The 13644-nt window shown below is 40.1% G+C and overlaps 1 protein-coding gene across 1 annotated transcript; it reads right to left on the bottom strand.

The window, feature by feature from the left end:
* Positions 1-2701: 2701 nt before the first annotated feature.
* Positions 2702-5705, bottom strand: LOC137614196 (retinol dehydrogenase 12-like). Its single transcript, XM_068343851.1, has 7 exons — positions 5579-5705; positions 5243-5358; positions 4521-4676; positions 4332-4436; positions 3516-3725; positions 3229-3421; positions 2702-2902 (listed from the first exon to the last, which is right to left on the bottom strand). The coding sequence occupies exons 1-7, from the start codon at positions 5590-5592 to the stop codon at positions 2800-2802; spliced, it is 897 nt and encodes a 298-aa protein (XP_068199952.1). The 5' UTR covers positions 5593-5705; the 3' UTR covers positions 2702-2799.
* Between the last annotated feature and the right edge of the window lie 7939 nt (positions 5706-13644).

Raw genomic sequence — 13644 nt, forward strand, 5'->3', positions numbered from 1 at the left:
ATTTACATTGACAATGTTCAAACAGCTTGGAGACAACAGACGTTATTGTTTCATAGTCTTTTCCTGGCTGCACGGATGCAAGAACAATAGTATCATTACCTAGAGTTTCCATGGTTATTCTTTGCAGTGCTCTTCTTGGCCCTATTTCCACAAAAACTACATACATGTTTCAGGAGCTCTTTGCACATGCCTTAATACGTGAAACCACTTCCACAAAAAACATACACTAACCTCGCATCTGAGTTGGATGTGCAAATATTTTTGCCCACAGTGGCTCTTAGCTTCTCTTTCAGATCATCCAAAGATGATACCGCGATGGCCTTTCTGTATTTAAGTTTTTGATGGCCTCTCCTACATGCCGATGTGCACAACAGGGGGTCTAGATCAACTTTGGTGCATGCATCAAGCTGTTTAATGGTGTCTTCTATCATTACAATAAGAGATTTGGGTGAATTTCCCCAACACCACAATTGTTTACCCCTGTAATCCTTTCCCCAGAGGACTCCCACTTTTCTGCTTCCTTAGAAATTTTAGTATTCAGGGCTTTGGCATCTACACTGGCAGTCTCCTCAGAGTGAAAAGCTGAGGGAACAATTGCCTCATGTTTCATCATGAGCAGAACTTTAATGAGTCCAGCCACTCCAGCAGCAGATTCTGTATGTCCAATGTTGCTCTTCACAGAGCCAATCCGAAGTGTCTCTGAGCCAGAAGGTCTGGCTTTAGCAATTACGTTTGAGATGCTTCCTGCTTCTGTTGGGTCTCCAACTGGTGTTCCAGTCCCATGTGCCATTGGAGTCATAATATCCATCTTAGTTGTTTTACTGACGACACCCCAAATATTATCATGTGGTCATGATCTTGTATAGCCTGTGCAGCAACAAGAGTAGGTTTAGTGTTTTCAGCACAAAAACAGAATTTTTTAAAAATCTTGAAATACATTATGACAGATGTAAAGCATTACATCTTAATGCCGCCGTAACCCAGCTCCAGACATGAGATGGAAGATGGATGGTTGGACAGTTTTTTTATAGTGTATATTTTTTGAGAAAAGTCAAAACAGTTTTTTTTACTTTTCTGTATGCCCAGAAATATAGGGAAAATGAAATTAAAGAAATCTTGAAACTCAAATCTCTGATCAAGAGAACTTTAAAATTGTTGAAAAAACTAGTTACACCAGGAGAAACATATGTATTTCAATCAAAATTGATTAATTATTCCCAGTATTACACAAAATTGAAGCAATAACAACAGATGTGTTTAGAATTACAAAAAACAACAACAACCCCGATCTCTTGTGGACAAATTCATTGAACCTGATATCATTCAGATCATTACTCTAGTGTACACTAGACAGCACTCAAGTTGAATCAGTTCAGAACTTTAAAGATCATCGTATAGACAGGCCACTAGCTCTCTGGCAAGGAACGAATGGCTGAGAAAAAGTCCATGTAGAGTGGTTTTTGGCTGGATGTGAGCAGCAGCATCACAGGTGACAGGAATGAGCTGAGTGTATGGAGGGAGGTGGAGAAGGAGATGTCAGCGACCACTAATGTTTGCAATGTGTCATTTTCCCCTGAGGTGACAGATTGAGTTCATCGTGATGGTTGAATTGTCACACAAGTGACTTCCTGAACCCAGTCCTTGTCACTGAAATGTGACTTCTTAGCATTAGCAATACCGTTAGACACCAAGTATTATGCTCTTATCGCGCTTGCATTTTTGATGTGGAGGCCCTCAGTAATTGCTTCTGTCCTTCTTGTTCAAGCTTTTTTCTTCTGAATAACTCCAAAGCCTTGTTGTCTTTTATTGTCGGGTCCTTGGTCTCTAAATGGTGAAGCAGTTTTGAAGGCTTCGTTGCCTCATTTTACTGTTTGTTCTCAATTTCCTCATTTTTAGGGTCCTCCCACAATACTTTTCTTTCATTTTGTTAGACATGTATTAGATATCATATTTTGATGACAAGTACTTTCTATTTGATATATCAGGTAAAAGTCTTAGTGATAGTGTTCTAGGGTTAAGTATGCTGTCTGGTAGATGCAGCTTTCTTATTCTTGGAAGTCGTGGATTCTTCTGTCTCCTCCCTGGGCCTTTTTCCTTCGACAAAGAAATTTTCCGAAGACTCCCTGGAGTCATGAATGTAATTTGAGTGCATTTCACTCGACCAAGAACTGCTTTATTAGGTTCCATTAATGACGTCAGAGATGAAATGTTGATTAAAGTAAGGCTTGTTTATCTGGCCTGACAGATATGAACTCTCAGTTGGCACCAACTCGAAGCAGACTGTATCAAGTCATAAATTACTCCCTATTTTTAGTTTATATCACAAAGAAGTTGTCAGGCTGATGCCAAAAAGGCTTCATTTTAAATTTAATTTCAGAGCACAGAATGTATCCCAACACAACAACCAATCAATAAGCATTTAGTTCTATATTAGAAGGACGTTTACTCTGTAAATAAATCAAAGATTTTATCTATACTTGGCTGATACTTGAGTAACTCAGGTAATGACACAGATATCAGGACAAGAGATATGACATAAGTAACTGACACCTGCTGCACTCATCCTACAAACACGGGTACTCTTTCTTCCCCTTCATTCCGACTTGAAGCCGGATGTTTTCCGATGATTTCATAGTTCTCACTTGTTCATTTCACCCATATTTCAGAGTATTGACAGCGTAACAACTCTGTACAGGTAATATCATGTCAAAAAAACTCTTTATTTGTTCACTTTTTTGTAGAAATATTGCTGCTGGTGGTAAAAAAAAACACAGTCGAACATGAAGGATCCGAGGTGTCTCATTCCCACGTTATTGCGAGCGTCTGACAGGTCAGTTCCCACAACTTCTGCGCCAGCTCGTCATCTTTCCCGGCTGCTGAGCAGTTTGCAGGGGCGCAGTCACTATAGGTAAACACATACAGAATAGGAAATTCATACATTTTTTTCTTTCATTCATTCAGTATGATCGCGAATGATTTAATACACAGGTTTCTTTCATCACAGCAGCTACTTTTTCCATTCTTGGTGGCCAAATCCACCGACAGACAGGAAGTAGGAAGGCTATTTACTGTAAATGAGGTCAAAGTTTTCCAACTCTATTAGGATCACAACAGCTGAACCTATAGGTTATTTCAGGTCATGTTTATCTAAAGTACCTCAACAGTAACATACGTTGTTGATAAGAAACCTGAGACAAGCTACACTTTACCGTCTGTATGTTAGTGTACCTGTAGTACCCCCCGCTCTCGTTGTCGAGTGACGGCTCCACTGCGCAGTAAATGTTGGTCTGCGCTCCCTGGATAGAGGACTTGGTGAAGGGAGAGACTAATTTAACGACAGCCCGCTGAGCGCCAGGCAGATGACGATACAAGTCTGTCTGGACGACCCCGGGGTGGAGGGAATACGTCGTCACGCCCGTGCCTGGAAGACGAGTCAATACTTAACACGGCTTACATGTATATCTTCCTTTTATTAAATTCGGGGTACGGTGAAGTATCCTTAATAACGCACGCACCCTCCAGTCGTTTCGCCAGAGAGCGAGTGAAGAGGACGTTTGCCAGCTTGCTCTGAGCGTAGGCTCTGTTCTTGTCGTAGCTCTTCTCGCTGTTGATGTCCTCCAGATTGATGGAGCCCCAGGAATGAGCCATGGAAGAGACGTTGACGATCCTGGCTGGTGCTGATCGCTTGATCAAGTCGATCAGCAAATATGTCAACAGGAAGTGACCTGGGGAAGAAGGAAATGATGGAAATGGGTTTTTAAATATCCCAACCTGCTAAAGGCTTTTCTATGCATAAACTAGAATTTGTAACATTTAAAACACAAGAGATCATGTCACCGTTTTCTCTTACAGCTTTAAAATGATCTGCAGTTATTACGGTTGATGGTTGACAAAAAATAAAAACGACATTGACTGACTAAAAGTTGAATTTCTTTGCTGCTGATATTCAGGAGGAAAAGCAAATTATAAATCCATGAAATGGGACAATTAAATTCAGATGTGATTCTTGAGGATTTATATTCTGCTAGAATTTGAACTAACTAGACCAAACTGGTTAAGAACAATTTCCAAATGAAAAACATTAAACATGTAGGAGTAGGATTGTTGTCAATTCTCTGCAATCATCAGAGATATAAAAGAAAACCTTGAAGCAACACAGTAATAACACAAGCTATTGACTGCTGGCAGTCCAACATGACTGATAATCTGAGATAAATAAACTCATACAAGGAAGAAGAGACAAATATCTGCGGATGGTAATCTGACATTTATTCTATATTAACAGGAAATCATATTGGAAAAACAAGGCACCACTTATCAGTTTTATTTACCGAAGTGATTGATACCGATCTGCATCTCAAAGCCATCCGCAGTCTTCCCAAAAGGACAAGACATCACTCCAGCGTTGTTGATGAGGATGTTGACTTTGGGCTCTCCTGCAGAAAAGAACACAAAGAAGTGAAATGGCGTCTCTACATTCCATGCACATGTTCACATTTCTGAGCAACAACTAGTTCAACCTGAGTTGATGGCTTCGGCGAATTCTCTGATAGAGTTGGTGTCTCCCAAGTCGAGTTTCATGCACACAACATTTTGGTTGCCTGAGCTTTCAGTGACTTCTTTCATGGCTGCTTGTGCTTTCTCCATGTCTCGGCACGCCATGATGATCTTTGCCCCTGAAGTGAGAAAATAAACATCAATGAAAGAAATCAACAGGAGAAAGTTTTTGTATGAACAATTATTGTGTACATTCGCATATGCGCCAGGTTTGCAGCAATATGATTAGGGAGCGCCTCCTCCTGACAAAATGTGGTCGTTATTTCATAAAGCTAAGTTCAAATGGTGATAAATGGAAATACGGCTAATATTAAAATAGAAAACAAAATAATCTGTCATTTTTCTATCAAGGTTTCAGCTGCATGTAATCAAACCATTTAATTTAAGACCAAAAAGGAAGCATTAAAAATGGGAATCATGTGGAAATCAATATAAAAAAGTTATGGAAAATAAACAATCAAATGTCCACAATATGAGACTAAAGCCTTAAAGACCAAAGTTCTATTGTGGTGGTGTCAGCCTAGTAACTTTAACCTCAACCACATCTAAAAATGTGGTCAAATCTGGAACTGGCAGAACATGCAAGTCATTATGAGTCATCAGCAGTGCTGAGAGGAGGCTCTCCATGATGATCATTGACTGAACCTGCAGGGTGTTTCTGGCCACACATTAAATCACACATCACCTCTCTTTGCCAGGTCGATGGCAGTCTCTTTACCAATCCCAGTGTTGGCACCAGTGATGATCACAGTTCTGTCATCGAGCCTTGCTGTAGACGACCAGGCAGGCCGGAAAAAATTTCTAGGATGTTGAGAAATACATGTAATTCATGTCTGAGACAAACAAACAAACAAAACAACAACAAAAAAACTTTGTAATTCAGTAAAAATATACGCTATGTGATGCCCAATTAGGCAAATAAATTAAAAAAATCCAAGTAGCAAGTACAGTTTTTGAATATAACTCAAATTACATGATTTATATCAAAAATTTTGGGGTATCTTTAAGAATATCGTCTTACCTTATACTCTGCATTTTTATTATTGTCGGGTGATTCACAAATTTTCACGTGACAACAACAAAACTTATAAAGAGCGTCGCTACGTGTTGAACCGTTCAACCCGGAAGTGTCAAAGAGGAGTAAGAACTGGTCTAACCCGCCTCCAATGAGGAAGTGTACTAAAGATTGATAGACCAAGATGACAGCCAATCGAATGTCGCAATTTTGTCGTGTGAGAACGCTGATTGGTTAAAATGTATGCACAGGTCCGCCTCCGTAGAAAGACGGGAAGTGATCGTTCAAATGAACAATTATTATCGTTTAATTTGAAGAGTTAAATACAACTACATATAAAAATAGAAAATTTAAATGAATTAAAAGTTAGATTGTTATATATTTTATAGAAAAAAATGTAAGGATTTTTTCCCCCCATTCTATTCATAAAATACTAAATTCCGGTATCAGCATCACATAATAGGTAGAAAATGATAATTAAAGGTGATTAAGAATGAATAATGAAATAATTATAATGAATATATAGATATTGTTATAAATTTATAAACTGCATTTAGGCTGATAGGTAGATTAACAGGTGTTCTTTCATTAATTCTATGACTTGTAAATTACCTACAGCACATGATGTTTAAAGACGACCTGTAATTCACAGTAGATTATTATTTCACTATGTGCTCTCTATAAAGAAAAAGCAAAAAATAAACCGCACTAGTGAAGGAAACAAGTAATAACTCCTTGCCACCAGCAGGTGGCACTCATCGACTGCCGTGGGGAACATTTACGCACAATCCCAGTGTCGTCATGTTTTTGGCAGCACACAGATTAACGGGTTTGTATTTGGGAAGATCTTTGTCCTTGGCTGAGTTTTATCGCACAGAGACGACTCAGCAGATTCTACAAAGTCAAAGCCACACCGTGAATGTGTGTGTGTGTCCATTCACACTCCTGACTGCGCAGCGTGGAATTTCACCTTGGACAGAAGGTCAGTGAAACAGGAAACGCAGCGCAGGTCATCAGCTCATTGTGCATAAGCACATGTTTCCTTCCCTTTTCTCTCTTACTGTTAAGGAGTGTTGGAGTGTATGAGTGTCTTATGCATGAGTGTGTGTGTGTGTGTGTGTGTGTGTGTGTGTGTGTGTGTGTGTGTGTGTGTGTGTGTGTGTGTGTGTGTGCGTGTTTGTGTCGGATCCACGCTGATTAAAAACGCAGCAATCCAATTCAAGTTTGTGCGCACTTATCCAGATTGCATCCCCAGACCCTTCATCCCCCACCCCCACCCCCTTTGACTTCCTTTTCCTTGTTTACTGAAGTGGGGGCAAGTGGGACAAGAAGTGGTTTTAAGTGGTCCTACGTCACTCACTCATATATTATATGCAGCAATAAATACATTTACATTTGACAGGTGTTTAAAAAAATGAATGAAAACTTAATTGGACATTTCATCACGTGATAATCACAACAACATATACAGTTTTCTATTCATTTATTTGCGTGTCTGAAACCTATGCGTGTGTTTATTCTTACTGATTGGCTATTGTTTTTCATAAATGGTAAAAAAAAAACCCCCCAAAAAAACAGACATAACAGTTTACCTAAGCTATTAGAGGCGCCGCATTGGCAACTTCCCAGATGTCAAAGACAATGGAGAGGCAGGAGGATGCACTGATGGAACTACAAGAACAATCCATTAGCTATAATTACACACTTAACTCTACTTTGGCAGATGTAGAGCAAGAGGATGAAGGTTTTTCCTCTTTTATGCAAGAGACAAAACACAAATAAACAAGTGATAATAATATGACTAATATAAAATACGTCTGTTGATCTCAAGGATCTTTAGACGGTAATGCCTTCCAATTTTATAATGCCTCTTATGTGATTAACCTACATAATAATAATAAAGAAGAACGCTTTTATTGCATTTCAAAATAAAGGTATAGAGCACTTTATCATGAAAACATTGTTAAACAAAAAAAGATGAAGTTCCTTGAGAGGAATAATTCATTAAATACAAGTAATATGACATTATTTTTCAACAATTTATAATGAATGTCAGATTTCACAATCTCATTTTGATACAACCCCCCCCCCCCACTGTCAGACCACCTCACAGTTAAATGCCATATATTAAGAAGTAAATAACAGTTGTTTCCTCGTCGTTAAGGAGTAAACATATGGTTTAGCTCTGAAAAGATAATATATCTTAAAATGAGATTCTCAGCAGATCTACGCTCCACGTTTCTACATCGGCCTTGTGTGACTTAAATGTGACTGTGAAGGATCAACTGTGACGTAACGATGCACAGAAATTAAACTTTAAGGTCTGAGATGTGAAGTAAAACAAAGACACATCAGAAAAACCCCTCCATCTGCACATTGAAGGTGGATCTAACATCCAAATGAAAAATGAAACCAATGAGAACAGAAGAGGAGGGCGACATTCTGAGAAGTCCACGTAAGCATCCGCAGCATATGATTTAGAGAATAAAAATAAACTCATTTTCTTGCCCTTTGAGATGGGTGGACAAGAAAACCTGGTAGAAGCCACACAGCTGTTTACATTACAACAATCTCCTTGAGGTCACGCCCCCTCACCGCCTCCCCCGACACACAAAGAGGCGACCAGCAGTCTGGCTTCTAACGCCAGCTCACATCTGCAGAACCCTTTATTTATCTGAAGCCGTGGGACACGATGCACATCTGAGAGCCCCCATCCTCGCCATCACCTTTACTGTACAGACAGACCCACACCGGCATGTCGCACTCCTATTCTGTTTAGTCTGGCTCTTCCACTAAACCCCCCCCAACATGCTTCTGTATTTAGTCTCCCCCCTCACTCAACCTCCCTCACCTCTTTGAGTGGTTGCATAACATAAACGGTGCTATTCATCATACGTTACACCGATACAAATCTCCCACCCTGTAATGGCTTTTCTCCCCCAGGGATAGCAATCTACACTCTGATGATGACGCCAGCGGCCTCTTGTTTAACACCAGATGACGAATCCCTTCATCTTAAGCAGCATAGTTTTGCTGCGGCACATTTGCAATCGTTTCTTTTCTTTCTTTTTTTTTTTGCGCTAATTTTCATTTTCTGCTGAGAAATCAGCCACACAAAAAAAAGAGAAAGAAAAATAAAGGTCATATAAAGGTACTTCTGTTTGAGGTTTGCTAGGAATGGAAAGTGTTTCCCCACTCGTTCAGCGTAGTCATTCATGCAACATTTCATGTAAAAAAAATAGTGTTACACAATTTAACCTCGTGGGCTGAACTCTGATCTTTAGTGTTGATGTACATTTATACTATAAACTGAAACCCTTTTGTTTTTCAGGATGCTAGCATCTTAAACCTATGATTAATATGTATCTGTACTTGGTTGTTTTGTGTAATTTGTAAAAAATTTGAAAAGTTCACATTTGGGAAAAAAAAAAGTTTGTAATGAGGTCACAGTGAATAATATGTTGCCTTCAAAACTACAACTTCTTGTCACTGACGTGCAGAAATAAATTTACCTGAGACATGTGATACTGACCCTTCATCAGGTTAGTTGTTCTTAAAAACAAGGAAGTCGTCTTCAACAGGGCGTGGCTTAACATGAGCAGCCAATCAAATTTATTAGTTTGGAACGTGATCTTTTGTCTATTTCGAAAATATGCAGGAATTCAAGTTTTTACTTTCTGCCTCTATCTCTATCTCTCTCTCTCACACTCACTCACACACACACACACACACACACACACACACACACACACACACACACACACACACACACACACACACACACACACACACACACACACACACACACACACACACACACACACACACACACACACACACACACACACACACACACACACACACACACAATATCGGAACTATCAAACCAAACAAAAAAATGTAAATCAGACATTGATTTGAATCTATCCAAATCTTGATTGGTACACAAAAGATTGTGACATCACTCAGGCCCCGCCCACCTGTAACCATCAGTAGAACTAAGATTGTACAAGATTATTGTCATTTTTTTATACTTTGAAGCTGTGTATCAGCAAGAATCTAGTGAATGTAGATTATCGCTATACAGTTAGTGAGGTGACTATTTCATTGGACGGTGATCCTCACTGCTCACTTCCTGCTTTGTCAGGTGACCTTGCAACATTGGATCTAAAAGACTGAAGACAGACATTGCTGCATATCTTCCATACAGTATTTGAGAAAATAAATACTCAAATGTGTTAAAGTTTTCTTGCGCCCCTGATGATGTGCGCTCGTCACTCCTGCAGGAGGTACCCCACATGATTTATCAGCTTTCTGGAGACGCTCCACCCTTCATTTTCCACCTATCTTCCCCAGTTTCATGAATACCTTCCACTGCCACCGACCTCCACCGGTGACAGAGGCGTCAATGCAAAGGCTCTGATTTCCTTTACATAAATTGTGAATTCGCATTTGTACAATTCTACAGCTGCTCGCCCTCGTTCTGGCTCGGTAGCAGACTCGCTCACTGAGCTCATTGTCCTCCATCTTTAATCTGCCAGCAGCGCCGCCTGCAAGTAGGTCACGGAGCATCGGCGAGGCGTTGGTATGCTTTTGTCTTCTTGTAGCTTCAGAGCCGTTTTGCAAAGGGAACTCCAATGAATATGTTACTTAATCAATATATTTCCAATAAACACAAATTTAGCATTTAAAAAAAAAAGTGTTTAAGTGTTTTAAAAAAAAGACCATTATTGCCCTAAATGTGAACCGTTTCCACGATAAACTTTTTTACTCGCAGTTATCTTCATTATTTTTTAGACTCTTTCATTGTGGGAAACCTGTCCTCTCCCTTTCACCTGTATATATGGAAACCGAGCCTGTTGCTATCTTTGCCTGTCCTTGTCTGGCGACACATTTTGTTCTCTTGTCAAACTGCATGTCACCTTTGCCAAATATTTCAGATGGGAGCAGCGGCGTCATGTTATCACTCAACCGTCACGGATCGGTGTCGATTTTATCGATATAATTCAGTTTTATCGTTTGACCCTCCTCGTCCCTACGAGTCTTAGCTCGCGTCGCTGCCAACTTCCTCTCTCTGAAAATATATCAGTTGCTGCTTAACTAAGTCTGAACTTTGTCCCGCGCTGAGTGCCAAGTGATCAACAGTAATCCATCAACACAGCAAAAATGATCAGACTGTATAATCTGATCTCTGTGACACTACGATGAACTTATCAGGACTTCCCAGCAGACCTCAGTCAGCTGGAGTATTTATAAGTGGGTGACATTTATTACTACAGGGTCATAAAAACAACAGCTTTAAATGACAATTGAGGATTTCTTTAAGCACATATTGAAGCAACTTTGTCACAATTAAACCTAAAGCTTCTGGCTCTGCTGCATCTTTCAGTTTTTTGAGAAAGAATAAAATATATTTGCACAAAAAAAAAGATCTAGAAAGTCACAGCACAGGTTTTGTTTGTCAGTGAGGATTTGTGATGATTTTATGAGATAAAATATACTCAACATGAAGACTGTTTGTCATTTCCATCGTTCCCACACTATCATTTCTCAGGGTTTTGACATTTACAATAGGTCTGTGTCTTAATTTATCAGCGGGAGGGAAGCCAAATCCATTCATGTATTATCTATAACTGCTTGCAGAGTCGCGTGGGGGCTGAAGTCTGTGTCAGCTAACACTGGCAACTCATCACTGGGCTAAAACATACAGTCAGGTTGGGAGTCACCAGTCCTATACATCCAGTAAAGAAAGGTTCAAAAGGTCAAGATTTAAACTCAGAACCTCCTTGCTGGTGAACAAACGGCCCAAAACGCAACCACCTAGCCACCAGGAGGTGAAACAGGAAGTTTCTTCTTCAGTAACTAACACTTAGTTTCCCTCTGAAGTTAAAAATCATCCAGAAAATTGTAGAACTGTTAGTAGGATACGTATGAAATGTTCAAATTCATTCAGTCCAAGCTTTGCACAAGCCTACAAACCTTCGCCTACTCCCTCTTAATGACTAACTAACATTAATTACGCCACAGCACAGAAATGCGTACATCCTGTGGCCTCGGCGGCGGAAGGGGTCATTTTGCAAGAACACGAAAAAACACACAAGATACGGAGCAGATTTGGTCCGAGGGAGGGATGTGATGGATGAGTGGGACGAAAAAAAACATCAAGAGGGGGGAGTAAATTCACCAGCAAACGACTCAGACTCCCTTACGTCTACAAATAGAGTCCAGATGATGTGTGAGGAGCCGCGGGATCGGGGACAGCTTTACGTAATTATCCAGAAAAAACAATCACTTCAAGGCAATGTGCAAAATATTTTAGTGGAGATTCATTAGAGGTGGGAAATCTCCATCAGAATGCAGGGAAACTTTAGACTTGGGCTATGCAGGAGGTCCCAGTAGGCACTGGGGGGAGGAATGATAACACGATCTGGTCAGAGTTTAAGATGAGGGTTTAGCTTTCTTTGCGTTCCTCTAGCGTGTCGTTAATGTGAGCAGCACTCATGCAGGACATACGAGAGGAACACATGAACGTTTGCAGACCCTATACATCTGGTCTGGGGTCTGTACATTCGCTCCTGCCTGCTTAATTGCATGAATGTTGATGACAGGGGTCAACGTGTTTCTTGGAAGCCGTTCTCAGGCTCTTTGTGAGACTTGCATTCCCAGTTACACATGAATTTCAAAGAATTTCCAGCCGGACGCAGATTTGATTGAATGTTTATTCCCTGCAGGGATTACGTTATGTAAGTCTTCGCATAATCCCAAATTGTTCGTACTACGCTTGAGCGTTTTTTCAGTTTTTGATTCGAAGTTCTAAGAATGCAGAAGATGAGGGACGACTACAAATGCATGGCGTTCCTCTGCGTTGCCATGCAAAGCACGTCTCCTGTGGAGCGTTGTTGCAAGGGGCTCGTTAATATTCACAGAGAAATGAGACGTCGTGTAGGAGGGGCAGAAAAATGGACTTTCAAAAGAGTCTGGAGGACGAGGTGGTGAGGGGTTCACCGGGTTTGTTTGCGCCAGGCGTTAACAAACGGGACTGAAGTCTTGGTACTTGGCACATTCTTCCATTTCGACAAAGAAAAAAACCAAAACACTATTTATATTCCGTCCATGTCCGTTTCTGTGTTTGTCCCTGAGGGAAATTAGGTCTCAGCAAATGCTCGACACACAGCATCACCATGGAAGCCGTTGTACAAAGGCTTGGTGACCAGCTCAAGTGAAACCCTAATGGATGACCGTCTCCTCCCCAACAAATTAGATTCCTATATTTCTCCTTTCTGAAGCTTCCTTTTGGCGTTAAACTGTTTTTTTTAATAATAGAAGAGCAATATAAGAAAAATCTTATAATTGTGATGTGTGAAAATGTGCTGCATGAATGTAAAAACAAGGAAGAGACTCAGATTGATTGCAACCGTGTTTTAAGTGAAGCTGAATGAATCACTAAAACTAAAAAATATCAATAAACCGAAACTGAATTCAGTTTTCACTGAAGCACAAAACTCGTGAAAGTGTGCTAGTATGCAAATCTCTGTACTTAATAGGGTTAGGGCTTAATAGGGTCAGAAGAAAGACCTCATAGAATAAAATAAAATAAATATTAATATGTTGTTGAACTAAAACAATAACATAGTTCATTCTTATTGAGCATTGACAATCGTGCCTCGGCTGGCATTCTCTGTCCTTCCAGGCACAATGAGGAGCCGGCTCTGATTCTGCGCCTCCTTTTGATTGGACGTACAACATCATTATTTCATGGGAGAGTTGGCACACGCATCATGAACTCTGGCTCCCAGCTGCCCCCTTGTTTAGTCACAAGAAAGTAGTTCTGCAAATACCACAAAAGTGTTGCTGTGTGCCTGTGAAGGCCTTCTAAATAGACTACGTTGGAATAAACCCTCAGCGCTGCCTTGCAGGTTGATATTTAAATCAATATTTGTTTGCAGAATATCTCCTTTTTAATTGATTTTCAACAACTGAACTACTTTAGATTAAGGTCTTTACTGATTGGTGCAATCTTCCTGAAATGCTTTAATATGCTAATCCTCTTTGTCTAATTGGTAGCACTGTTT

This window comes from Antennarius striatus, chromosome 20 (assembly GCF_040054535.1).
Source record: "Antennarius striatus isolate MH-2024 chromosome 20, ASM4005453v1, whole genome shotgun sequence".
Classification (NCBI taxonomy): Eukaryota; Metazoa; Chordata; class Actinopteri; order Lophiiformes; family Antennariidae; genus Antennarius; species Antennarius striatus.

Coding starts and splice junctions, on each gene's coding strand:
- LOC137614196 (XM_068343851.1), bottom strand. Junction 4,437..4,520: donor CGCCGAAGCCATCAACTCAG/GTTGAACTAGTT, acceptor TCTTTTCTGCAG/GAGAGCCCAAAGTCAACATC. Junction 3,422..3,515: donor TCTGGCGAAACGACTGGAGG/GTGCGTGCGTTA, acceptor CTCGTCTTCCAG/GCACGGGCGTGACGACGTAT.